Raw genomic sequence first — 25,974 nt, forward strand, 5'->3', positions numbered from 1 at the left:
TAAAAAAATGTTTGTTGCCTGAATTATAACTCATACAGTTTAACAGACTTCCACTTGTCTCAGCCTGACTGTGTATTCATTATAATTCAACAAGGAACAAATATCAATGTAGTTAAATAGCTAATTGACTAATCTAAGATTTTATAAAAGAAATGCAAAGCAAGCAACTTACCAGCTAATTCAAGCTTAGCTCTCGCTTCCTTATCTTTGGCAATAAATCTGTATTCCCCTTGGTCACGGGGCTTTATCTCGCACACCTGCAGCCTGTGGACCTTTCCTTCACTCATCATCTGATGTTTGTCACCTTGGACAATAATCATGTTGTTTCTCAACCACTTGACCTCTACACCATCTTTGTTCAACTCGGCCATGAAGATGACATCTGCACCAGGAGCTTCATAAATATCTTGTGGTGGTCGAATGATCTCAACAGGGATTTCTGAAATAAATGTCAATTCGTTTGGTGTTATTTCTGTACTGCTTCTATTATTACTAAATAATGAAGAAACAAATCCTATTCAAATTTACTCATACCTTCAACAAAAAGTCTTGCCCTAGATTTCCTGTCATCCACTCCACAGGAATATTCACACTCATCATCTAGTCTACAATCTTTGATGATTAATCTGTGCAGATTTCCATCCTTTTCAAACTGGTATCTTTATGGGGGAGAAAAGTAAGCAGCATTTTAGTTTCCAGACAAAGCAACAAAGTAAAGCAAGCGCATTTAGCATATTAAGAAGCATAATAAAATGTACATACTTTTTGCCTTCTTTGATTTCTCTTCCGTTTCTGTACCATCTTACACTGGCTTTCTCTTTGGAAAGCTGGCACGTAAAGACAGCATCATCAAATTCAGTGACGGTCTGGTCCCGGAGATGTTCAATGAAGTCTGCCGGTGCTTCTGTGATGAGGAGCTCCGCAACAGATTTGTCTTGTCCAGCAGTAACAGTGTATTCACCTTCATCTATAAACCCACAGTCTTTAATGATGAGTGAGTGTTTGTATTTATCTATTTTGTACAAAATGCGCTTGCTGAATGTGATCTCTTCACCGTTCTTTGTCCATTTGAGGGTTGCATTAAGGCGATTGACTTTGCACCAGAACGTGACAGTTTTCTTTTCCATGGTCTCAATGTCTTCAAGAGGCTCAACAATTCTGAGATCCTCCTCTGTTAAGACAGAAAAAACCAAACTGATTAATTCACATCCTTATGATCCTAATGTGAAATTGAATGTAAAATGATGAAATAATTTTAAAACAGTGCAAGTTATTTACCTAATACTGTTAAGGCAGCAGAGCTTTTGACGTGTTCGCCTCTCTGGTTTGACAGTGAGATGGTATAGGTAGCTTGATCTTTCAACTGTGCATCTCTGATTCTGAGAGTGTAAACTAAATCCTTCTGGACGATAATGTATTTTGCACTATCAAATATTGCCTCATCATTTTTGTACCACTTCTCTTTGGCACCTTCTTTATTGACTTCACAGTTGAAGATAATTTCCTGACCCTCATTAACTTCTTGGTCCTTAAGGGGAGTTATAATCCTGAGTTTTTCTGAAATGGAGCAAATAGAAGAAATAAGACATCATGTAATATAAGGAATGCAAGGAAATACACACCTGTACATTCATAAAATAAAGCTTACCAATCACTGTTAAGCGTGCTGTAGCTTTAGCTTCACCAACCATGACAGTATACTTTCCTGCATCTCCTAGAATAGAGTCTTTAACCACAAGTGTTCTCTTTTTGCCATCTGAAATGATGTCATACTTATCACCAGGCTCCAGGACTGTGTCACCCCTCAGCCACTGTACTGTAATTGCCTCTTTGGATACTGAACAGACAAATTCAGCTTTGTCTCCTTCAAGCACCTCAAGATTTTGTGGTCTGGTAAGAAATTCCGCTGCAAGTTCTGAAAGAAAACATTTTTGTAGATATATATGATTTTTTTTTTAATTTTTTATTTATGAAGAGAATAAACCAAGTTGTGTATTCTTATTGATTTTTTTTTCCCCAGAAAACAAGGCCACCAAAGTAAATCTCTTACCATGTACAGTAAGTTTTCCTGTTGTACTAGAGCCTCGGAGCTTGCAAGTATATTTGCCAGCATCTTCAGGATGAGCATTACGTATGAGAAGAATTCTCTTTCGGCCATCAGAAATGTGTTCAAATCTACCACCATCAGGGACCTCCTCATCCCCTTTAAACCAAGTAACTTCAGCATTAGGCTTTGAAACTTCACAGATCAATTTTACAGTGTCATTTTCATTTACTTCAAGATCAGGAAGATTTTTTGTGAAAACAGCCTCTTCCTCTGCAACAAGAATTTAGAAGGATGATTAAAGCCTTTCATCAAAAACCCATTCTTTCTTGTTTATAGATCAGATTCTAAAAAATGGTGTTTACCTATCACCGTAAGCAGGCCTGAAGTTCGAGCTGTTTTTGCTTCACACGCGTATTCAGCTTCATCATCAAAGACACATTTACTGACAACAAGAATGTGTTCTGCACCTTTGGAAATTATGTCATACTTTTTGCCTTTCCTAATTTCAATGCCATCCTTAAACCACTTCACCTGTTTTAGAACAAATCAATGTGGTTATTAACATACTCAACATAGATTTCTGTTATGTGTTCTTTTGTAACAACACAATAAAGTTCTCAATTTAAAAAAAAGCTCTAGTTGAAGGAGTTACTCGGATTAAAAAGTAATGTTATTGACCTTGACGCCTGGACGAGAAATTTCACATTCAAACCGAGCAGATTGCTTTTCTTTAACTTCAAGGTCAGTTAGGGGTTTCAGGAACTCAACGCGAATAGCTGTAAGAGAAAAAAAAATTTTTAGTAGAGGAAAGTCTCCGGTAGAGAAGGATAAAGTGATGACATTGATATTATTGCCAGTCATAGACACTAGTACATAGCATTTATAGCACTTAGACATTTTGTAGAAATTTGTAAATGACTCACGTTCTACATTGAGAAAACATGATGTCTTAAAATCCTTAGCATCGCAGGTATATGTTTTCGCATCATCCAGTGTGCAGCCATGAATAATGAGTTTTCTGACCCTGCCATCCGAAATGATATCATACTTCTTTGTTTTGTGAATTTCTTCTCCATTTTTGAACCATTTAACTTTTGCATTTTCCCTGGAAACTTCACATTCCAGTATTGCAGTGGCCTCCTCTTCAACAGTCTGGTCCTCAAGTGGTTTAGTAAATTCAACTGGGGGTTCTAAAAGAAACAGATAGATTTGTGATAGAAAATATCTAAATTATAGCCAGCCCTATGCTGGTGCAGAACTGTCCCGTACTGTTTACTAATTTGCCTTGACTGACTTATCAAAAAGGCTCTTAAATGTCTCTGCTGAAGTGTTTTTTTTTTTTACGTTTGTTTTTTTTTTTTATGCCCAGACATGTTGAGTTAATGCAGCTAATTCTCTCATTTTCAGCCTACTGTAAAATTAGACTGCAAGATATCCTTATCCATGGGGTTTTTACTCACAAAACATTACAAAGCCTTGCAACTCAGTTTCTTTAGCTGAATTATACCCACATGATCTCAGTGACTCTGAACTTATACTCTGAACTTAAGGAATGATTTTTTTATCCTTGAACTACTAACTTACTTAGAAGTGTGTGCAGTTTTTTGACTTGATAGCCATACACAACTTGCAAGCAGTGCAAGTGGGTATACAGTCGATGTTATACTTGTTATACAATGTTATACTTGTTATAAGTCACTTGACTGATGGTGTAGTTGTGCTCTCATAGGTTTCAGTATACTCCAAAGAACAGAAAAAAAGCCATCAGGAGACATAAAGGCCAGTATTTGTGGGTCATCTTGAGGCCAACTGAATGTTCAGGTCTGCAATGAAGCCCTGGAAACCCTAATGAATTGATTGATCTCCCATGTGTGACACATTTCCATATTTCCCCCTTTCCTCAGTTCTTTTGTGAAGCATAAAGATTTTACATAAGTGGCTTTTCTAATGAGGAAAGTTATCACCAGTCCAATATTGTATGTATGATGCTACTAATTTGATATATGGTGTATATTAACATCCTATGAATGGACCATTAACATTGATTATGGTATAATTAAAATGACTGACTTACCTTTCACAAAAAGATTTGCTTGGGTTCTGAAATCTTTAGCTGTCAGTGATACCTCTCCCGCATCTGTTAACTTTACATCTCTAAGAATAAGTGTGTGAACTCTCCCTTCAGCACGTATCACGACCTTATAAAGTACATAAAAAAAACCTTTGTAAGTATCTACAACAAATATTTAAGAAATATTTAATGAAATAGCATTGCTATTTATTGTTATCTGTGGAGTTTGGTTATTTAATTTTATAGGTAATTTTGATAATTTCCTTTTTTATATACTAGATACAGCTCAAGACGCAAACGCTTTGAGGATTTTGAGAATCATTTCTGTTCTGTCCTTTCACTTACAAGAAATTGCAAATTTAAGTTTCCCTGTGTTTTAAGGTATTTGTGTCCTTGTATTAGAAAACCTGAGTCTACTATCAAAGTTCAAATTGAGGCTGACTTGAAATCATGTTTATTTTGAACACTACTAATAAATACCAAAATAAGTAAATTTGTGGGAAAAAGTTGGTATTACTCCTGGCTACTTCTAAAGTGAAAACTTTTAGAGAGTTATAAAGAGATTTGGAACCCCCCTATACGCTCTTTTGGAAATGGCAGTTTGACTTTCTATTACTAAATTTTGGTTAAAAATTCTGCCTAAAAACCCATTTCCATGTTGATCTATTGCTGAAATTACTTTGCGATCATGATTTTGAATTGGGCTACTCCTACACAAACATCCCATTTCTCTAGGAGTGGACCTGGGGGATTCAAGGATACATAATGCATTGCAGAGTGCTGCTACTCACGCATGCTGTAAATTTTAACATAGCTGTTGAAGAATGCTATTTATTTCTATTCAGAGAAGTATGTGATCAAGTAGTAGATGCTAGTTTAGAAAAATAAAGGGTAAACCATGAGCTTCTAATTAAAATGATAGGTCAGACAGATAAGAACAAAATAATGTTCCATCATACAGAATACTGAACATAATATTTTTCTTACCAGGCAGTAATAGCTATCAAGCCACTGCCCTGATAAACAGCTTTCCGCATTTTTATTCCCAGACCCAGAAGTGATTACCTTGATTTATTATGTCTCATCTGCTGAGTTTCAATTTTGTTTATCTGTCCTTAAATACTGTAAGAGGGTCAGCTATTGCCATGATCAGTTTTTCCTTTCTTATTTCTATTTTTTTTTATGAAATAGTTTTGATTTAGGCAAATTCAGTGAAGCTCAGAAAGATCTAGTAAAACCTGAAAATAATATGTTAAAAATTCTATTTAAAAGAAAAATATCTGTACCTAAGTATTATTAGCAGAATTATTACAGGTTCCGAAGCTTTGCTAGGTCGTGAAATGCCTGGAAAGTTTGCTTTGTCTGAGGTTTCCAATTTGTATTTTCATTTGCATTATTTCCCTTAAGCCGAGTACATGAAAAAGAAGCCTTAAAACCAGTGATATCCATTTATATTTTATGTTTCTTAATGTATTTCTTTATGTTTCTTTATGTATTTCCCCTATGGTTAACTTTAAATATTAAACTGACTGCATTCCAGGCTGCTCAGATCTCGGAGTTAAGAGCCAGCACTTAATGAAGGGTTAAAAATAGCTAGTGAGAAGTGCTTGACAAGCAAATCTGCCCAGAAAGTTATCTTGGGAGCCAGAACAAATGCCTGAAATGGAATGTGAATCCTCTTAATCCCCTTATATGCAGAATTGGACCGCAGCTCAGCATTTGGGAGAAAAAAAAAGCATTTCCTGATAGCACCTTTCAAAACCCTCTCACTGTAGCTACAATTAACCTGAGGAGAAATCATTCAGTAGCCCCGTGGCTGAGTCTCCAACAGAATCAGGCACAAAATCACTGTTGTAACGATTGATACTTTGGAACTTTAGTTTCCCTTTGTACGATAAATACTTGTCATATTCCAGAATACTGGAATTTCTGGGAAAAAAAAATATTGTATCTGATTTAGTGAGGATTTATCATTTGGCACAGCAGCACTACTGTATTGCTGTGCCTTAGTACTTCTACTGGTGGAGAGTAAATGAGAAATAAAGAAGGCGAAGAGAGTGGAAAAAGAGGAAGGAGGAGGCAACATGAGGAAAAATAAAGTTTAGTTTCTTTACCTTTTCACTGGGCTCCAGTTTCTTTCCTTGCAGGAACCACTCTACTGGGATTCCCTCATAAGAGAGTTCGCAATCGAAGGTTGCCGATTCCCCAGCTGTCACTGTTACATCCTTGAGGGGTCTCAGCAAGCCAATTACTCGAGCTTGGTAAGGAGAAGACATCATTTTCAGATTGGTCACTTCTACCCAAGAGAGAGCTGCTGCCCTTATGTACTAATCTCCATGGTGGCTTCCCTCAAGAGAGACAGACATCGCAATGCTGCTCTTTAAATTCCCTAAATAGAAGAGGCCACCCTGGGTTTTTAGGGGGAGGGCTGGTCACCTAAAATTTCCCATTTGCAGAGCGTGTTTCTTTAAATTGAACAAGGTCAGCAGGAAAGTTGCCGTGCATCTGTCTCCCTGCCAGGCCTTGCATTCCTCTGGCTAGATAAGGCATGTGTTTTCCAAAATAGCAAGGGCCAGGATTGGAGTGGGAAACAAGTGGTCTTCAACCGTGTGGCCTGTCCCTGTCCATCAAGCTCTTAACCCTATCCCCAGATATTGCTGTGATCCCATCCTCTCAGGTTAACATGATACTTTAATGCAGTAAAGCCTTTGCTTGTAATACTTGGATTTCATAACAACACATGATGCCAGACTGCAAAGCAGCCTTCAAGGCCATCTCCTTATTTTCATGTCTCCTATATGAATAAACTCTATACAAGGTTAAAAAACATATAGGACAGTCATCGACTGAAAACTTAAGACGGTTTGAGTAATTAATCCTTGAACTGCTGTTCTGGAAAGAATTGCTGTGGGTTCAATACAGTATAGAGATTTTTCCACCCATTCCAAAGAGGCAAAGAGTACCTTGTTTTCAATTAATTAATTACTTTCAGTTTAAAAGACACTTACGTTTCACTCGAAGATGAGCACCGGATTTGGCATTTGCTGCTTGGAAATCTACTCCACCAGCTTGATCCAAGCGTACATTGTACAGCGTAAGAAAGTGCTTTTTGCCTTCCTCCTTGATTTCACATTCCTGCAAAAAGTGAAACAATTTTTTTTCAGCATCTTTTTTTGTGTTCCTCACCTCAAGAGTCCCTACTTCTCGTACCATGCATCTGTTATCTCTCCTCCATTCACAACACTTAGACCTGCTACAACCTGCAATATACATTAGAAACTTTGATTCACAGGCCTTTCCTTTCAAAGTCTCTTCCCGATACAGTCTGCTTCCTCTTAGAAAGAAAGGGCAAGAGGCAACATATTCGTGTTGGTGAATGGTATGTGCTGACTGACTAACCAATATATCCATATGTAGACCAGTCAGAAGGGAATTCCACGAGGTCTTTGCACTTTGAATACATGACTGTTAGGGACTAGCAATACAGAATGTACTTATTTATGTAAAATCATTTATTATTTAGCTATTTTATATAATGTTTTGGATTAAGTTTATACAGGACAGATAGCCTGGGAGGAATACAGAGAAACTGTCCAAGCAGCCAGAGATCTGGTTAGGAAAGCTAAAGCCCAGACAGAATTAGATCCGACCAGGGATGTCAAGGGCAACAAGAAAAGCTTCTACAGGTGAGTCAGTGATAAAAGGAAAATGTGGGCCCTCTCCAGAAGGAAATGGGAATCTTGGTTACCCGGGATATGAAGGCGGCTAAGCTAGTCAATGACTTTTTTGCCTCAGTCTTCACCGGCAATTGCTCTACCCACACCACCCAAGTCGCAAAAGTCAAAGGCAGGGACTGGGAGAACAAAGAACTGCCCACTGTAGGAGAAGATCAGGTTCGAGACCACCTAAAGAACCTGAAGGTGCACAAATCCATGGGATCTGAGATGCATCTGTGGGCCCTGCAGGCACTAGCAGATGAAGTTGCTAAGCCACTATCCATCATATTTGAGAAATCACGGCAGTCCAGTGAAGTTCCCACTGATTGGAAAATGGGAAACAAACCCCCCATTTTTAAAAAGGGCAAGAAGAAAGACCTGGGGAACTACAGGCCAGTCAGTCTCACCTCTGTGCCTGGCAAGATCATGGAGCTCATGATCTTCCTGGAAACTATGCTAAGGTGTATGGAAAATAAAGAGATGATCAGTGACAGTCAACACGGCTTCACTAAAGGCAAATCATGGCCTTCTACGACGGATTTACAGCATTGGTGGATAAGGGAAGAGCAGCTGACATATCTACCTGGACTTGTGCAAAGCATTTGACATTGTCCCGCATGACATCCTTGTCTCTAAATTGGAGAGACATGGATTTGACGGATGAACCACATGGGTTGGACACCATGGATGGGTGGACAAGGAATTGGTTGGATGGTCACACTCAAAGAGTTGCGGTCAATGGCTTGATGTCCAAGTGGAGACCAGTGATGAGTGGCATTCCCCAGGGGTCAGTATTGGGACCGGCACTGTTTAACGTCTTTGTCGGTGACAGGGACAGTGGGATCGAGTGCATCTTCTGCAAGTTTGTTGGCGATACCAAGATGTGTGGTGCAGTCAACATGCTGGAGAGAAGGGACACAATCCAGAGGGACCTGGACAGGCTTGAGAGCTGGGCCTGTGCAAACCTCATGAAGTTCAACAAGGCCAAGTTCAAGGTCCTGCACCTGGGTTGGGGCAATCCAAGCACAAATACGGGCTGGGCAGAGAATGGATTGAGAGCAGCCCTGAAGAGAAGGACTTGGGGGTGTTGGTTGATGAGAAGCTCAACATGAACCGGCAATGTGTGCTTACAACCCAGTTGGCCAGCCATATCCTGAGCTGCATCAGAAGTGTGGCCAGCAGGTTGAGGGAGGTGATTCTACCCCTCTAGTCTGCTCTCATGAGGCCCCACCTGGAGTACTCAGTCCAGCTCTGAGGACCTCAACATGAGAAGGACATGGACCTGTTGGAGCAGGGCCAGAGCAGGGTCACGAAGATGATCAGAGGCCTGGAGCAACCTCTCCTATGAAGACAGGCTGAGCGAGTTGGGTTTGTGCAGCCTGCAGAAGAGAAGGCTCCAGGGAGACCTTATAGCTGACTTACAGTACTTCAAGGGGGCCTACATAAAAGTTGGGGAGGGACTTCTTGTCAGGGAGTGTAGCGATAAGATGAGGGGGAGGTTTTAAACTGAAAGAGGGTAGATTTAGATTAGATATTAGGAAGGAATTCTTTACTGTAAGGTTGGTGAGACACTGGAACAGGTTGCCCAGGGAAGCTGTGAACATCCCATTCCTAGAAGTGTTCAAGGCCAGCTTGGATGGGCCTTTGAGCAATCTGGTCTAGTGGAAGGTGTCCCTGCCCATGGCAGGGGGGTTGGAACTACTTTAAGGCCCCTTCCAACCCAAACCATGCTATGATTCTACATTTTAAAAGTTATTAATAATCCCCCCCCCCAGTATTTTTATTATAGTAACCCTTATTGAAAGCATAAAGAGATTTCATTTTACTTTCTGCAGCCACCTTTTCCTCCTTCACACCCTACTTCCCTGCACATTGTTGAGACACACATAAGAAACATCCAGAAATATTTGCTTACAGCTGATTCAGTCAGCGGTTCTCCTTTTAGCTTCCAGTTGCCGTGGACACCTTCCTCAGAGATTTCAATATCAAAACGGGCAGTCTCTGTCTCAATCACCTCCACACTATATAGTGGACGTATGATCTCAATATCCCGATCTGGAGGAAAAAAAAAAAAGTGATTGATTCCCTCAATCTCTAACAGACCCCAAAAGATCTCTACTACAGAGCAGCCCAGTAAAATAACCATACCTTCAATATTGAGTTTAGCAGAGGTTTGATCAGTACCACAGTCACAAGTGTACTGTCCAATGTCCTTCTTCAAAGCTTTCTTGAGGATAAGGATTCTCTTTTTACCATCAGCCTTAATAACAACATTCTTTGATGGAGTAATTGGTTGGCCATCCTTCATCCATTTCACCGGGGCATCTGCTTTGCTGATTTCACACTGTAAGATTACTTCATCTTTCTCTACAGCAGTGTAATCCTGCAGCTTCCCAGTGAAGTAAGGGTCTCCCTCTGCAAGCAAAAGTTAAGATATGCTTCAGTCTGAAGATTTAGTCTTTCAGAAAGGACAATTAGTTCTTACCATGAAATACATTTCTTGTTTATGCACGAAGGATTAAATATAGTCCTTATAAATATTACAGAGTTCTCTTGCAAAAAGAGAAAACAACAAATATGTAAGAAACAATTCAGCATATTACTAATACTACTGACAATGTTGTTTTGGTGCACTAGCAGTTTCAGTGCATCATTTAAGTATCTAGTAGTTAGTTTTGCAACAGTTGCATGACATTTTAAAGCTAATTATCCTTTGTGAATGGGGAAATCGAGAGCCAAAGAAGACAAACAAATTGTAAAATTGTCAAAAATCACAATGTAAATTTAGGTCAAACAAAAAAAAACAACATCAAAGCAAATCAAAACCAAACTCAAGACTTTCTGATCACTATTTTTCATTAATAAGACTCTTCTGATAATACACATCATGTATGTTCTTTTGGGCATTCTTACCAAGAACAGTGAGTTTAGCTTCTGAGGATTTTCCCATAGCTTCCACTCTAATCTGAGAAGTATCATCAATAGTAAGATCTTTGATTGTAAGCGTATGGAGTTTGCCATCATCTGTCATTGAAACCAGTTTGCTGGTATGCAATCGCTGGTCATTCTTGAACCAGATAACAGGGATATTTTCATGTGAGAGTTCCACAGTGAACACTGCAGTTTCTCGCTCCTTTTTTGTAACATCCTTGAGAGGAGTAATGAATTTCAGGCGGATACCTACAACAACATAACATTTCATTAATAATAATCTTATCAATAAAAACTATTCAAGGGCTATGGCATAAACCTTTCCTAGAAAGGCAAAGTCAGACAAACCTTCAATAATTAGCTTGGCACTTGTTCTTTTATCCTCAGCTTCAAACATGTATTTAGCTTCATCCTCAAATGCAACAGATTTAATAATCAGAGCATGCTTTGTTCCATCTGAAATAATTTCAAATCTTTCATCAGGAGTGATCTCTTGTGTTCCTTTCAACCAGCGGAAAGTCTTGGGTTCTCTGGACACCTCACATTCAAACTTCGCTTCATCCTTCTCAAAGACCTTCACATCACTTAGTGGAGTGATAAAGATGAGAGGCAATTCTGAAATGAAAGAAATGCACTTTTAGTTCAGTGATGGGTTCATACAGACCTTTCTGCTGCTAGTTTTGTTCTAAAGTCCTGAGATACACGTGGAAATGTTGGCAGACTGTACCTTTCACTTTCAGATTAGCAGCACTTTTAGCGTTAGCAGCTTGGAACGACACTTCTCCCGTCATATCAAGTTTGCAGTTATGAAGGACAAGAGTATGCTTCTTCCCATCTTCAATGATTTCACAGTCCTGGTGATAAAGAAACACCCCCACCCCAAATATGAATATTCCGAGAAACCACTCAAAAGACGTTATTATTAGATATGTTTTTTCTAATGTAAATTGTGGTCTAAAACTAAAGAAGTAGCCTTACAGGTGAAGGTGTTAGGGTTTCTCCCTTTAGCTTCCATATAGGATGGACATCAGGCTCGGAAATCTCAATTTCAAAACGTGCTGTTTCACCAACAAATACTTCCACTCCATACAGTGGGCGCTCCACTTTAATTAAGCGAGCTAAAATAAGAAAAACCAAAAGTTCACATTTGTTTACTCACTCATTCTATAACATAGAAATGTAGTACTGGAAAGAAGATCAAGTCTCTCCCTATCCCTTCTTAAGGGCATTCAAATTTTATCACCGATAAACATTTATCCAACCTCTTCAAAAAGCTGCAAGTCTGGGGACTTTACAACCCCCTTCTATGATATGTCTGAAAGTTCAGTTATTGTTAGTAAGAACATTTTTCCTCGTAATTAACTAAAATACCGGTTAGAGTGAATTAAACTAACTGCTTTTTTCCTGGCTGTAAATGGACATAGAGAATACTTGATTATCACTGTCTTTACAACAGCCATTTATGTATCGTAATAATTGTAAATCTAGGTATTTCAGCTATTCATCATAACTGTGTATTTTCAACAAGTACAATTTTTGGTGTTGTACACTAGAGAGTGTCTGTCTGTCTACAGGTTTTGCAAAGCTTTCAGTACTTTCCCTTAGCCACGGCATGATAACTTACGCTCAACGCTGACATTAGCACTTGTCTTGTCGGTTCCACAGTCACACTCATAAACACCCTTATCACTATCTGCAGACTTCTTGATTTTCAGGATACGGCGCAAGCCATCCGTTTTCATGGAAATTCTGTTGGAAGCTACTAGTTCTTCACCATCTTTGTACCATTTTACTGGCACATCTTTGCTAAGTTCACACTCCAGAGTAATATCATCTTTTTCCACAGCACTGTAGTCTTGTAATTTCACAGTGAAGTATGGATCGGCCTCTACAAAAGGCATAGTGGATATGACATAGTAAATTAGTAATATAAATTTACTAAAAAAAAATCACTGTTTTGTCACTTTATACTTATAAAAACTGTTTATATATATTATATAGCATATCTTAAATTATTTACGTAATTACCTAAGACTTTGAGGTGTGCTTGTGTGTTCAGGTCCTTGACTACGGCCTTTATTTCAGAGATATCATCAAGTGTTACTTCTCTCATTTCTAGCTTATGAACTTTGCCTTCTGAAGTCATAAAAACTGTTCTGCTTGTGTGCAGTCTCTTGTCATTTTTGTACCATTTCACTGGCATGTCTTCATGAGAAAGCTCAAACTGAAAGTGAGCTGTTTCCCCTTCTTTCACTGTTTGATCCTGCAGAGGTGAGATGAACTTCAGCCTCACACCTGTAATGTAGACAAATAAATACCATCAGAAAAGGGCTAATGTGGTTCTAAAAGATACACGCTTTATCCATTTTTTATTGTTTTATTCATAAGAAGATACTTGCCTTCCACAAACAGTCTTGCTGTGCTCTTCTTGCCATCAACTTCAGCAGTGTATTCTCCCTCATCATCAAACTGAGAATCATTAATTACAAGAATATGCTTCTTTCCATCTGCAATGATGTCAAATTTTTCTCCAATCTTGAGTATATCAGTGCCCTTAGACCATATAACATTGGCCTCTCTGGTAAGGACACATTCAAACCTTGCTTGGCGCCTCTCAGGGACAGTAACATCTTTTAGGGGCACAGCAAAGTCCAGTTCAATTTCTGGAAGCAAAACAGAACACATCATTTGTAATGTGCTCCATGTGAACTCTGTTAAAGTTGATATCACTCCATGGTGCATCATACCTTTCACAGTCAGGATAGCTGTCGTGACTGCATTAAGTGCCTGGTAAAGGACTTCACCAGCTTGCTCTAACTTGACTTTGTGCAAGGTTAGGAAGCGTTTTCCTCCTTCAGCTTTGATTTCACATGTCTGGAGAGATGACAGACATCAGTAAATACAATGCCAATGCCTTACTGCTAGGTATTTTTAATAAAGAGAGTCTATCAACATTTTATACACAGTAAAGAGTCAGCTAGAAAGACTGAAATTGCTTTTCAAGGAAAGTTAACACTTTTACTCAATAATAAAACAATGAAGTATATTTCTCCAGTGTTTCACACTTCTTTTAAATGTCAGCATCATTCCTAGCAATGTACGTAGGATATTTTTATTATTGGCTGAATAATGTGCTACAGTCCTTTGAGAAAACGCAGCCCTCCATAACTTAGCTTTTATAGCATATAATTCTTACTTAGAGAACCAGTGTTTTTCAACCACCATAATGCTTCGCCTTCCTACATTCTGGACTGAGTAGCAGTGACAGAACTGCAAAGATCTTTCCATAAAGACTCAAGAGAACTGGTTCACAGTGGTTAAATTTAAATAGTGTTGTAAAATTCAAGGATGCTTACAGGTGAGGGTCTCAGGATTTCTCCTTTCAGCTTCCATTCACCAGGAATATCATCCTCAGATATTTCTGTATCAAAGTTTGCTGTTTCTTTCTCGTAAATTGTAACATCCTCTAATGGCTTCAGAAGTTCAACTTCACGTTCTAGAATGCACAAATGAACACATATATAATGAGGTCAGCTTTTGATAGAGCTTTATAATAATTCAGGTTACCTTTTTTGTTTGTTTGTGAAAAGGTTTTTGAACATTGGCCTATGAGCTGATTAAATATAATACAAATAAAAACTTCCTTACCGCCCAGGGTCAGTTTAGCTGGGTATCTGCGACCTTCAACTTCCACTGAATATTCCCCAATATCAGCAGGGCCAGCATTCTTAATTTTCAGGAAAATTTTATTTCCTTCTTTCAAGATTTCTGTCTTGTCAGTTGGTTCAGCAGGAATTTCCTCATCTCCTTTAAACCATTTAATGTTTGGTGTATCCTTGACAATGTCACAGGTGAAAGTAGCTGTTCCTTTTGGTTTCACATGCTGGTCTCTTATGGGTTTTACTAACCAGTCTCTTATCACTTCTGCATGTCAAAAAGTTACATAAAAATAAAGCTTAGCAGACTTTTACTACAAAGAGATGTGTCATAAATAGAAGAAACAGAATTAACAGATTTTGTATTACAACAACCTTTTAATAGCTGTACAAATCTTATTTGTCCATTTATATGGTAAAATTGTAAGAAAAAGCTTTCCTAAGTTTAGAATAGCCCAAATACCCTACAGAGAAAGGAGAACACAATTTTGATTGCTTACCTACTACCTTAACACAAGACGAGCATGACAGCTCAGAGTCTTCCACAGTAACAGTGTAAGTGCCAGCATCAGCATCATCTGAATCTGTGATTGTGAGGGAATGTGACAAACCGATAATGCCCAGAGCAAATTTCCCAGGCTTGTCTTTGATGATCTTCCCATCCTTTCGCCAGACCACATTTCTTTCTTTGTTAAGCTCACAGGTCAAGTACAGTGGCTGGCCTTTAACCACAGTGACTTCTTCTTCAAGAGTTTTCACGAACCGCACTGGGAGTTCTGTGGGAAACACGACATTTTGATTTGTCTCATTTATGTACAGAAGGTGTGATGCAGAAACGCCTTATGTACTAAATCAATATGTGTAGTGATTGATGGAAACAAAAGGCTGCTTCTACCAACCACTGTAAATTCCACATAAAGTACCAGTACTTCTAGCTTGAGGGGTAGCTAGCCTTTAAATTATTGATAAACACGAAACAGGGAATACCTTCAACAATAAGTTTGGCTGTAGACGTCTTCTCTTTGTTCCCCAGTCGTAATACGCAAGTATATTCGCCAGCATCTGACAGCTGGACATCAATAATATGTAGCTTCCTATCTTTGCCATCAGCAATAAACTTGTGTTTTGGGCTCTCTCGGATATTACTTCCATCTTTCATCCAGCTGGTAATCGCAGTGGATGGTGAAATAAGGACTTCAAAGATTGCAGAAGACCCAACAGATTCAGCTTCTGTTAGCACTATATCTTTCATCTCCTTCACAAACTTCAGTGGTACAGCCTTGAGCTGGTAAGTGAATGGAGGCTCTTCAGGAGGTTTTTCACCACCACTGCCTGGCCTGAGTTTCCGTCTTTCTGCATCTATCGGTGAAGGTGTCTTCTTGGCTGTAATTCAGATTGAAATGAATAAACTAATCCTTACTTATTGCTTTTGCTTGTAGGTATTGACTTGTGGTATCCTACCTTTGACTGGACTGATACCCTTCGGAGTTTCTTCTTTTGGTGTCTTGGCCTCTGAAGGAGAACAGCAATATCATTAGGAATGTAGTTAAATAAACATACGTACTAAAATTAAAACAAACATTTCTTTTACAAATCAGATTTTCTCTTCCTTTAGCTATATAAACATACAAGGGGAGGAAGATATAAACATATGTATATATTTATACAACTTATACTGTCTACATCTCAATGGTAAGTTCAGTATCTTGAAGCGTGGGGAAGACACATATTCAGCAGCCTAGAGTGAAAGGCAGCTTAGGAGCTCCTAGTTCCTCAATTCATTGCCCTGCCCATTATTTTGTAATATTCTGCTATTCCCTGGCAGTTTACTCACAATTAGGCCGTTGATCAATACCCACCTGTGAACCAAAATAGCTTCAGTATCTATTACAAATCATATGTGTTTTGTTGTGGTTTTTTTTTTTTTTTTTTTTATAAAAAGCACAGACATTTACTAATGAAGACAACAAAAATATAAGTTGTATAAATTGAATACATGTTTCAGGGCAATGTGTTACTCTTACAAGTGAGGGATGTTCTGTTAGTTGCTCAACTTGTGATGAATGACCTCAGACTTTTGAAAATACTTCCCATGCTATGCTGCTTCTCATCATCATTTTGTGAAAGGAAATATAAAAGATACATCTAATGGGAGAATGAAATGAATGAAATGCAGGACAGATTTTATGGCAGTGGATGGAAAAATGAATACTAGAAAAATGTGTGAGTTTTTCTGAGAAGATAATGGCACATGATATGATTTATGCAGTCTTATAAAAGTGTAAGACTAGGACAATGAACACTGGTCACACAGATGTATGTACAGACAGGTAAGACAAACATGTCAAGAGTGGCTGAATGCCAATACAGACAGCTGACAGACTAGATGGAAATGTGAACAGTGTTAAAGAATGAAAACAAGCATCACAATGGCATATTGTATTCTCCTGAAGCAAATACTACAAGCGCTCCATGGAAGAATTTGGCAGCGGTCTTCCTCACCTCGTTTTGCATGAGACTTTGCAGGAACATCCAGAACCTCACGTGATTCTCCAGGTGCATCCAAATTCCTGTTCTCACTTGAAAGTTTGCTGGTGTGCTCAATCACACGAGCAGGTTCTGATTTCCGATATTCTTTTTCTCCTTCTGCTTTCTTAGGAGTTATTATCTTACCTATGCTTGTGGAGTAAGTAACCTCTCCTTTTGCAGGTATTTCTTTACTTGATGGCATTTTTTCTGAAAGCTTTCCCTTCTCTTTTTTCGTGGTAACAGATGTACTTTTTCCAATGCCATGTTTGGCTGGCGTTTTTTCATCAGATGTACCTTCTATTGCTGGAAGTTCTTTTCCTGAAGGCTTCACTTCCTCTACAGTCAAAAAAGATTTCTTTTCTTCAGTTTTATCTGTGCCACTTTTGCGATCTGGACTTTCTTCACGTTCATCCTGAATGGTATGAGCTTCTTGAAATTGTTTTTTGTCTTGACTTCCTGGTGGCTGAATAGGAACTTTCTTTACTGTCTCAGATCTATCAACTGTTTCATCTTCGACTCCCTTTTCACGTTCTTCTACGGAAACTTCACCTTCAGTTCCTTCTCCTGTAATCACTGTACCAAATTCTTCTGTTTCCCTAGGCAGCTTTTCAGGGGCATTTGACTGTCCAGTTTTGTCTTTTTTGAAGTGGGCACTGAAGGCAGTTTTCTCTTCCTTCTCTGGTATAATCTTTTTGTTTGTTTTTTTATCACTTAGGAGAGCTTTCTCAGTCAACAGTTGTCCTGAACCCTCCTCCTCATAATGAACTTCTCCTTCTTCTGCAGAATATTTTTCTCTTGCTTTCCTTTCCACTACTTCCGACTTAAGAGCAGACGGTTTAAAGATTATGTTAGCTTTTCCTCTGGGAACCTTCTCTTCTTCACTGGGTTGTTCTAGGACAACATCTTTTCTCAATGCTGGTTCAGTCTCCTCAGAAAGGTCTACGGAATGTAGTTCTGCTGATGTAAAGTCCGGATTATCATCCTTCTCATCATCTTGAATAATTTCCTGTTTCTTTGCTTCTTTATTAAGAATCTTACCTATAGGAATTTCAGCTACTGTGGTACCAGATTTCTTCATCCACTGAGTTTTATTTTGTATGTCGTGCCCCTTCATGGATTCTCCAAGAGGAACTTCAGATTCCCCTAGTGTAAAACCTCCTCTTTCTTCCTCACTTCTAAGCAGAGGAGTTTCAGCTATTCCTGCCTCTGTGATGTCCTTTACAAATGAAGTTTTATCCTTAATGGGAAATTCTCCAGGTTGCAAACTGATTTTTGATTTTGTCTCTTTTCCTGGAAGTCTTTTCTGGTCCCTGGGCTCATATGGCTCTCTGGGTATATGTTTAGGTACATAAGTTGACTCAATTTCCTCCTCTTCTTTTTCATGCAGAGGAATCTTTCCTTCCTGAAGAACACTAAACTTGTCAATGACTTTCTCTACAGCACCTTCCCTCTGAACAACTGATTTAATTTCATCTCCCTTTTCTTCTCCGGAATCTCTTTCTGCATGTTCAGATGTAGTAGAAATCAATTTCAGTTCCTCATCAGGTGGTGGTAGTGGTTCACCCTTTTCATAAGTAATGTGATCTATTGTAACTTCTATTTTCTTGCCTGTAAGGGTAGTCTTTCTTGGAACTATAGGTGTCATTTCTGGCTCCTCTTCTTCAGGAGCCAAGATAAAATATTTAAGAGCTACTTTCTCCTGCTCATCTCCCTCTGGCTTCAGCATTCCATCAACTGTTTCCAGTGAGATTTTAAACTCAAGTGGCTCTACTGTCTGAATGTCCAGAACTGTCTGCTCAGGACTTACTCTTTCTTTTACATGCAAGCGTTTCTCAACCGAAATCTTCTTTAACACAATTGACTCGGGCTTTTCTTCTTCCACTGGGGGCATTTTATCTCTATGCTTTAGTACAGATGGTGCATCAGGCTTTTCTGTAGCTACAAAGGTTTCACAGGTAATTTAGAGAGTTAAAATCCATGAGAATAAGCATCAAGGACAATATATTTTAAGAAAAAATTTCCAGCTAAACCTGAAATAAAATGAACATAGAACACTTTTTCTCCACACAACAGAAAACTTACAACACAATCACAAAACGAAAGAAAGATAAGAATGGCACACACAAACCATACAGAGGACCTGAGTAAAACACTGTCATGGTACAGAGCATTATCCCACTAGTTTGCCAATTTAAATCCAATCCAGGTTAAAAGTAGCAGAAAATGACAGATTTCTAAGGCCTACATGGCCACCTATACAAAACGGGTTAGTTACGCCACTGCAGGCCTGGCTACACCACCAAATCAATGGAAACATTAATGGAAACATTAATGACTAGGCTTCTCAAGTGCCCACAATTTGAGCTCTACTGTAACACAAGGCCCTTTGAACAATAGGTGAGCAGCATGTACATCAGATCTAATGATGGACCTCAGGCTCAGAGTGCTTCAGAGGAACTGGACTCTTCACAGTCCTTTTTTCACAGCAGGATACGATCCAGGGTCCCACACATATCAAATGAAAGTAGCAATACTCTACTTCTTCCACACCACTGTCACTTTTCCTCAGGACTTTAACAACAAGTAAAAAGCAGAAAACTAAACAACAGAAGAATTATTTAGAAACGTGTAACTTTTCTTTTGCTATACAGAAAAGACAACATGTAGTTCACAAGACATACATCGGGACATAAACAACATCAAGGAGACAACAGAATACACACACTTCACTGTAGGACAATAAATAAAGGCACACATATCACCATCCAGAAACAAGAGCAGAGATTCATCTCTATGGTACATCAGAGACACTTGTCTTTTAGATTAGGTGGTAGTACCTAGAATAACAAGATCCTTGAATAGGACCTCAAATCTTCCTGTAATGAATGAGTTATACATTTGTACACATCTTCATTCTCTTTATCCTGAAGGTATTTAGGTATCTCAGAGAGAAAAGCCTTAAATAGCATAGAATAAACATAAATACCTGCTTTCTTCCCAACCACTGGGACTGTCACTGGAGTAGTAACAGCTGCTGCTGGTTCTGCGGCTGGTTTGGGGGATTTTAGAGCTGTAAAAAAAAAAAAAACAACAGCCTCATATATTTGTTTTAATAAATAATCTTGTTTTAAATACGATGTTCTATAAAATGTTCTGTAGATTGTATGACAGTTCCAATCTTAGTAATACTGAAGACATTTGTTTAATGTTCTTTTAGCCAGAAATCTCTGAACGGAAAATACTATACACACAAGAAAGGCTGCACCGGTATTCGTGACTAAAGAATTCTTACCCACTGCAGGTTTAGGTTCAGGCCCAGGAAGTGAGACAGCTGCTTGCTTAGGTTCTGGCATTGCAAACATAACAATTACATATAGATTAATTAACATGTTTTGTAATCCCATTGAACATTAAAGTTAGAAGCAATAACACAGAGACAGTTAATCGAAGACAGAATTTATTGCTTCATATTTTATTTAGCCAGAAAGCAAGAAATTAACTTCAGATGAACTCTTGTAAAGCAAGATACAATGGAAAAAAGATGAATTTTTCCAGCACCAAAGAATTAAAGACAAACAAGAAAACCAGAAGAATGCAAAGTGGTTAATGATGACACAATAGTCATGGACAGACTGGATGATAGTAACGCATTATGTTAATATAGCATGATATTTGGCAATAAATACCATTTAATTGTTGCAATAAAGAAAAAGAGCATCATACGTCTGTACCTTTTGGCGGTTCAGGCACAAGTTTCTCCTCTTTTTTTATGACAGGTATCTCGGTTTTCTTCTTAGGAACTTCTGGGACTTTAAAATATTATTTTAATTTTGTAAGATATATTGAAACACCTTGAATCCCCAAATACAATTAGTTCCAATATATTTTTAAAAATTAATTCTTTTTAGACATAAACAGTTTCAGATGCTCATAAGGTTTAGGAATATGTATTTTTAAGAGTGAGCTTTGAATAAATTAGAAACACTAAATGGACAAAAGGACAAATATTTGAAAAATGTTAACTAAAAGAATGCTTGGATTAACTGTTTCACTGTAGTTATATTTTTATCAGTATTATAAAATATTTGTAAAGTTCTCTTCTATACACAGTGAAGACTGAGAAACAATCCCAAAATCCAGAATTCAGACCCAAATGTGGATGTCAAATTTGGCTGTGTTTTCAGCCAAGCTTTAATTTACACAATTAGATTAATGCAAGTCATCTTTTAAAACCTCACTTTCATTCCTGAATTTCAGAGAATATTACTTAAAAGTGGGATTTTTTTTTTTTAACTATACTTTACCAGATAGATTTGAATGTAATCTAGTACCTTCAGGTTTCTTAATTTTTTCTACTGGTGTAGGTACTGGTTTAACTTCTGGTTTAGGTTCTTTTTCTGGTTTAGGTTCTTCCTCTTCTGATTTCTTTTTAAGAACTTTAAAAGAAAAGGAATTTCAGTTTTTAAAGTACAGGTAAAGAAAAGAATAAGACAGTGAACAAGACAAAAGATAAAAATATATATCAACAATCATGAAGAAACGGGAATGAAAAATATACAGTTCAGTATAAATGGAAGATTTTTAGTAACTATTCAAGATACTATTCTGAAAGCCTTTAAAAAGTCAAAGTCATCGAGAACAAAAAGATGCTTTTATTAAGAGCAGTCCATCTGAGAGGAAAAGATGTCAATGTTAACTGTCTGTGACAGAATAAAATTTCTTATAGTATCATAAATTTCTTATCAGATTTAAATGATGACTTCATAGATGTAATTATGCATTAATAACTGCAGTTACAGATAATTTTCTGGGAAAAAATGCAGGATTAAAATCCCATTGACTTCAGTGAGAAAACAAAACTGAATCTTCAAGTGTTTTATTTAGAGAGCTCAAATTTATACAATGTCTGTTTTTCATTTTACTTATTTCACTTATTTTTGTCCTGTCAGATATCAGTCAGTCTTGGATATCTAATCAGACTTGGATATCCAATCTGAAACACTGAATATCTATATTTTATTATGTTGTCTGAAATTTGAAGGTTAGCTGTAAAGTACACGGGCATGAATCACCCCTCTGTGTTATTTCAAAGAGAAATAAAATCAGTGCTTCCATTTTCTAAGCAAAAATTGAGCGTGAAGTTATTCAGAAGGTTCCCAACTTTGCTGGAAAGGGGACTGATGTCCAATAGCACCACAGGGTTTACAATCTTTGCAGTACTTCTAAGTAAACCATAAAAGAAAATGCAGATGCTACATGTGTGACTTTAATAACATTTACACTGTCACTGGAAAATATTTAGGGGTCCAGAAGCTGAAGGCAGTGGAAGACTGTCAACTCTAGTGTCAGCTTTACAGAGATTAAGAAAACAGGAGACAGTTATAGGGAACCAGATTTTCAGTGTTCTGCTCTGTTTTCATCACAGATCCTTTGGATCTGATGGATTTTCAGGATAACCCCACTTCATCCCTGCAACTATAAAGTCTTTCCCCAAAAAACAGACATCAAATAGTACTATGTGCAATTTTCCATACCACACACACAAAACAATGTTACTTAGGGGAATATACTGAACAATGTTAATATGCTGGGTTTTTAAAAACAGGGCCAAGTTACCATACCTCTTTTCAAAACAACTTCTTCTTTTGGTGGAGGAGTAACTTCAGGAATTACTCTGCGAGGCTTCTTTACAAGTCCAGGCACTTAAAAGAATATTATTCCGGATTTTATTATGGGTTCACAACCGTAGTAAGAGCTAACCAACAACTAAGCATTCCAAACCACAAATCAAATGCTGGTCCGCTACTGAATATTAAAAGCAAAAGTAAAATTGCTGAGATTGAAGTCAATAGTTTGATCCTTTTACAACATTATTTGCATACAGTTGTCTTCTAGGCTTATGCATAGAAGAAAATTTTCATACAAATCAACAAAAGAGAAGTATGGTTTGACAAAACTATAAAGGTTATGTATTCAAAGAGAATTATCATAGTAACATTTTTATCTACTTTTCCTCCTTCACTACAGGCTTATTTTACATATCTATTCATCTGAACTGTCTACCTATGATGTTCATACGGATCCAGTTAGTTTAACTTCTAAACTTGGAACAGAATTAAGAAGAGATGTTCACTGCTTAGCTGTTTAGCCTGTCTTAAGCTGCGGTATATATGAAAAGTATAAGGGAGTACTTGTAAAGCAACTTGCTCAATTCCTTATTCATCTCCATCTCTGGAAAGTGTCCTCTCACAAAAATAAGTTACATTTCAGACAAATAATAACTAAATCTGTTTGAACAATGCTATATATATTTAAACCGTGTAGTATTTTTTTATTTTTCCCCAAGCAGAGAACCAAAGTAAGTATCTACACAAGTGACAAAACTCATAAAAACTCTCTTACTCTTCTGAGATTCTGTCTCTTGCATCTCATGAATTGCATCATGGGAGATTAAAGTGGACATAAATATAACATGAACATATACATCTAAGACCGGAGTCCACTGTTGAGCATAATCCAACAGAGACAGCTTTTTCACATTTCTGAGCAAATTAAAGAAAAAGAAGATACCGAGAACCACAACTCTAGGCTCATGAGAGGCTTAATTTAAATAAGATTCTTATATTAGCTAGGTACCTTTAGCAGGTGGGGGTTCCAATTTTGGAGGCTCACCAGGTTTTGCAGTCACAACTTTCTTCCTTGATTCAGGAGCTTTAAAGAAAATTATTTTAGTTTTACCATACACATCATTAGATTCAAAAAAGAAAAGAACTTTTTAAAAAAATCCAAACATCTAATTGATACTATTGACATAAGAGAAAGATAAGAGCTTTGTAAAGCTAAGATTCCGGCTGATTAACTGTTTAGAAGAAGTCAGATGATCTGTAGGAAGCGCAGTTGATCTGAAACCTGTGTTCGTATAGTAACACCAGCAAGTTACTGCTGGGGATTCTTTTCATTTATAAGAACACGTTAAAGATAGAAGAATTATGTTAAGGGTAGAAGAATATGTTAACTTGGTTAAGATTTTTTTTAATAAATTTTTTTCCATAACTATTGAAAAGAATGGATGTAAACCGATTTGGCATAACATGGGTAAAAATTCATAAGCGATTGAACATTAGTAAGGCGCACCATTACAGCAATAGTAAATTAGAAAAAAAAAAAAAAAAAGATACAAAGTGACAGGTTTAAAAGCATGCTTTTTGAGATTCATCAGTATAATTTAAATGGATTATATGTTTGAGTTCCCACTGTTAATTGTGGCTTCAGATGATTATACCTTTAAGGAGCTCTTTTGCCAATTTAATATCTTCTGTTGGTGCAGTAGGTGGTGGTGGTTTTCGCTTTTCAGGGATCTTCTTTTCAGGTTCCGGCACTTTAAATAATATTAGGTAGATTTACTATAAATTTACTACAACAGTAGTTATGTGAAGAGCAATGTACAAATGTAAAGGTGGTCATTTTCCACTTCCAATGAAGCCAGTGAAAAATTCTCATTGAATTAAATGGGAGCACGAAAGAGGCTTAGGTTATTGCTTTGCAGCACACACAAAATACAAATGTCCAAGATGACTTTAAAAAGTATGTTAATAACATGAGAACAAAGGTGGGAAACCAAATGACAGGAGGACTCTGGTTGACAAGAAACAAAGTGAAAGCATTTAACATAATCTGTATGTTGCACTTAGAATTAAGAGATCAGAACGCGTTTCCAAAACATAATAACAGAGGAAGAATTACGCAGAGACCTACAACATAGAGGCACAAGTGTGAAGAATGACAGAGCAAGAAGAAAACTGCAATGAAAGAAAGGTGTCCGGCAGCCTCTAGGCAGGTACTTTGTATACCTTCAACTGGTAAAGCTTCTTCTACTTCTGCAACTGGAATTTCTTCTGCTTCTTCAGGCTCAATCTCCTTTATGATTTCATATTCTTTAAAGAATATTGACAACTGGTATAAGTTTCTAATTATAAGATTGTTTCACATGAACAATTATGTAGATATCACTAAAAAGAAAGCTACTCCAATAGACACAGACAAATACATGTTAGAGTAAGTAATCACTCAGTACCTGTTACCTTTGCAGTTAATGCATGCTTTTGAAAAACAAGTCTCTCTCTAGGCAAGAATGAATCAGGGCTGTCTGAAGGATAGTATTTTTTATGTGTACAGCATTAACTAAACATTAAATTTATGGATGAGTCATTGTAACTGGAAAGAATAAAAACTTCAAGGCTCTCAATTTGTTTAAGACTATAACAGCAATATAAACACTAGGTTTTAAGAGACTCAAATTTAGTGGGAATTGATTCTTATCTTAAAGAGAGACACACTTTCTTAGGAATACCCTGTGTAGGAGCACACGTGACTTGAAAATATTGAATTTTGAAAGTGATATTTTACTTCCAAATATGAAAATATAATAGTAGATACAAGAAACAGTCCAGTATCATCTAAAATATGAAGTGAACAATTTACAAACATTACAACGGGAAAAAAAAGGACAACATCTATTTTAAAGCTTATGTTTGGAAGAAGAGGACAAAAGATTGTCCTTACAGTAATAGCTATGATGGCATATACCTTCACTTGGGAGTGGCTCAGGTATTTTAGGAACAGCAACAGGTACTTTCTCCTCCGGGACAGGTATCTTGGGCACCTCAGGCACTTTAAAAAATATTAGTTCCTTTTATTTTCATGTATATAAATGTACATATGAAACATAAAAAAGACACAGACACCCAGCACACAGAAAATCACAGTAACAGTGGCCATAATCATTAATGACTGTGCCCAAGTTAGTCCACATACAACTGACACATTTTATAGATTCAGTTATGAACAAAGAAAGAGAGAAGAATAGAAAACATTCCTTCTCAGGAGATGCCTCCTGGTAATATATACCTTTGGTTGGAGGAGGCTCTGGCCTTTTAAATTCTGGCTTTTTAGGTGGTGTAAGGGACTCTCTCTCTTCTGGGACAGTTCTTTCTGGCACTTCAGGTGCTTTAAAGATATTAGTAA

General features: G+C 37.5%; 1 protein-coding gene across 1 annotated transcript in view; it reads right to left on the bottom strand.

Annotated features, from left to right (window-relative positions):
- Nucleotides 1-25,974, bottom strand: part of TTN (titin) — a 244,271-nt gene that overhangs the window by 85,920 nt on the left and 132,377 nt on the right. The window contains exons 146-179 of the mRNA XM_082483816.1: nucleotides 24,233-24,328; nucleotides 23,587-23,661; nucleotides 22,572-22,652; nucleotides 21,282-21,386; nucleotides 20,682-20,759; nucleotides 20,243-20,296; nucleotides 19,937-20,020; nucleotides 15,883-15,933; nucleotides 15,409-15,804; nucleotides 14,922-15,197; nucleotides 14,414-14,689; nucleotides 14,122-14,261; nucleotides 13,513-13,639; nucleotides 13,165-13,428; nucleotides 12,794-13,060; nucleotides 12,390-12,653; nucleotides 11,744-11,883; nucleotides 11,493-11,619; nucleotides 11,114-11,380; nucleotides 10,748-11,014; nucleotides 9,983-10,249; nucleotides 9,750-9,889; nucleotides 7,127-7,253; nucleotides 6,233-6,375; nucleotides 4,122-4,245; nucleotides 2,971-3,237; nucleotides 2,726-2,823; nucleotides 2,410-2,578; nucleotides 2,051-2,317; nucleotides 1,649-1,915; nucleotides 1,279-1,557; nucleotides 763-1,171; nucleotides 535-659; nucleotides 173-439 (exon numbers count right to left, since the gene is read on the bottom strand). Of these exons, the coding sequence (XP_082339942.1) occupies nucleotides 173-439; nucleotides 535-659; nucleotides 763-1,171; nucleotides 1,279-1,557; nucleotides 1,649-1,915; nucleotides 2,051-2,317; nucleotides 2,410-2,578; nucleotides 2,726-2,823; nucleotides 2,971-3,237; nucleotides 4,122-4,245; nucleotides 6,233-6,375; nucleotides 7,127-7,253; nucleotides 9,750-9,889; nucleotides 9,983-10,249; nucleotides 10,748-11,014; nucleotides 11,114-11,380; nucleotides 11,493-11,619; nucleotides 11,744-11,883; nucleotides 12,390-12,653; nucleotides 12,794-13,060; nucleotides 13,165-13,428; nucleotides 13,513-13,639; nucleotides 14,122-14,261; nucleotides 14,414-14,689; nucleotides 14,922-15,197; nucleotides 15,409-15,804; nucleotides 15,883-15,933; nucleotides 19,937-20,020; nucleotides 20,243-20,296; nucleotides 20,682-20,759; nucleotides 21,282-21,386; nucleotides 22,572-22,652; nucleotides 23,587-23,661; nucleotides 24,233-24,328 (6,384 nt within the window). The remainder of the gene's footprint in view (nucleotides 1-172; nucleotides 440-534; nucleotides 660-762; nucleotides 1,172-1,278; nucleotides 1,558-1,648; nucleotides 1,916-2,050; nucleotides 2,318-2,409; nucleotides 2,579-2,725; nucleotides 2,824-2,970; nucleotides 3,238-4,121; nucleotides 4,246-6,232; nucleotides 6,376-7,126; nucleotides 7,254-9,749; nucleotides 9,890-9,982; nucleotides 10,250-10,747; nucleotides 11,015-11,113; nucleotides 11,381-11,492; nucleotides 11,620-11,743; nucleotides 11,884-12,389; nucleotides 12,654-12,793; nucleotides 13,061-13,164; nucleotides 13,429-13,512; nucleotides 13,640-14,121; nucleotides 14,262-14,413; nucleotides 14,690-14,921; nucleotides 15,198-15,408; nucleotides 15,805-15,882; nucleotides 15,934-19,936; nucleotides 20,021-20,242; nucleotides 20,297-20,681; nucleotides 20,760-21,281; nucleotides 21,387-22,571; nucleotides 22,653-23,586; nucleotides 23,662-24,232; nucleotides 24,329-25,974) is intronic.

The sequence above is a fragment of the Vanellus vanellus genome (genome assembly GCF_965231255.1).
Source record: "Vanellus vanellus genome assembly, chromosome: 5".
NCBI lineage: Eukaryota > Metazoa > Chordata > Aves > Charadriiformes > Charadriidae > Vanellus > Vanellus vanellus.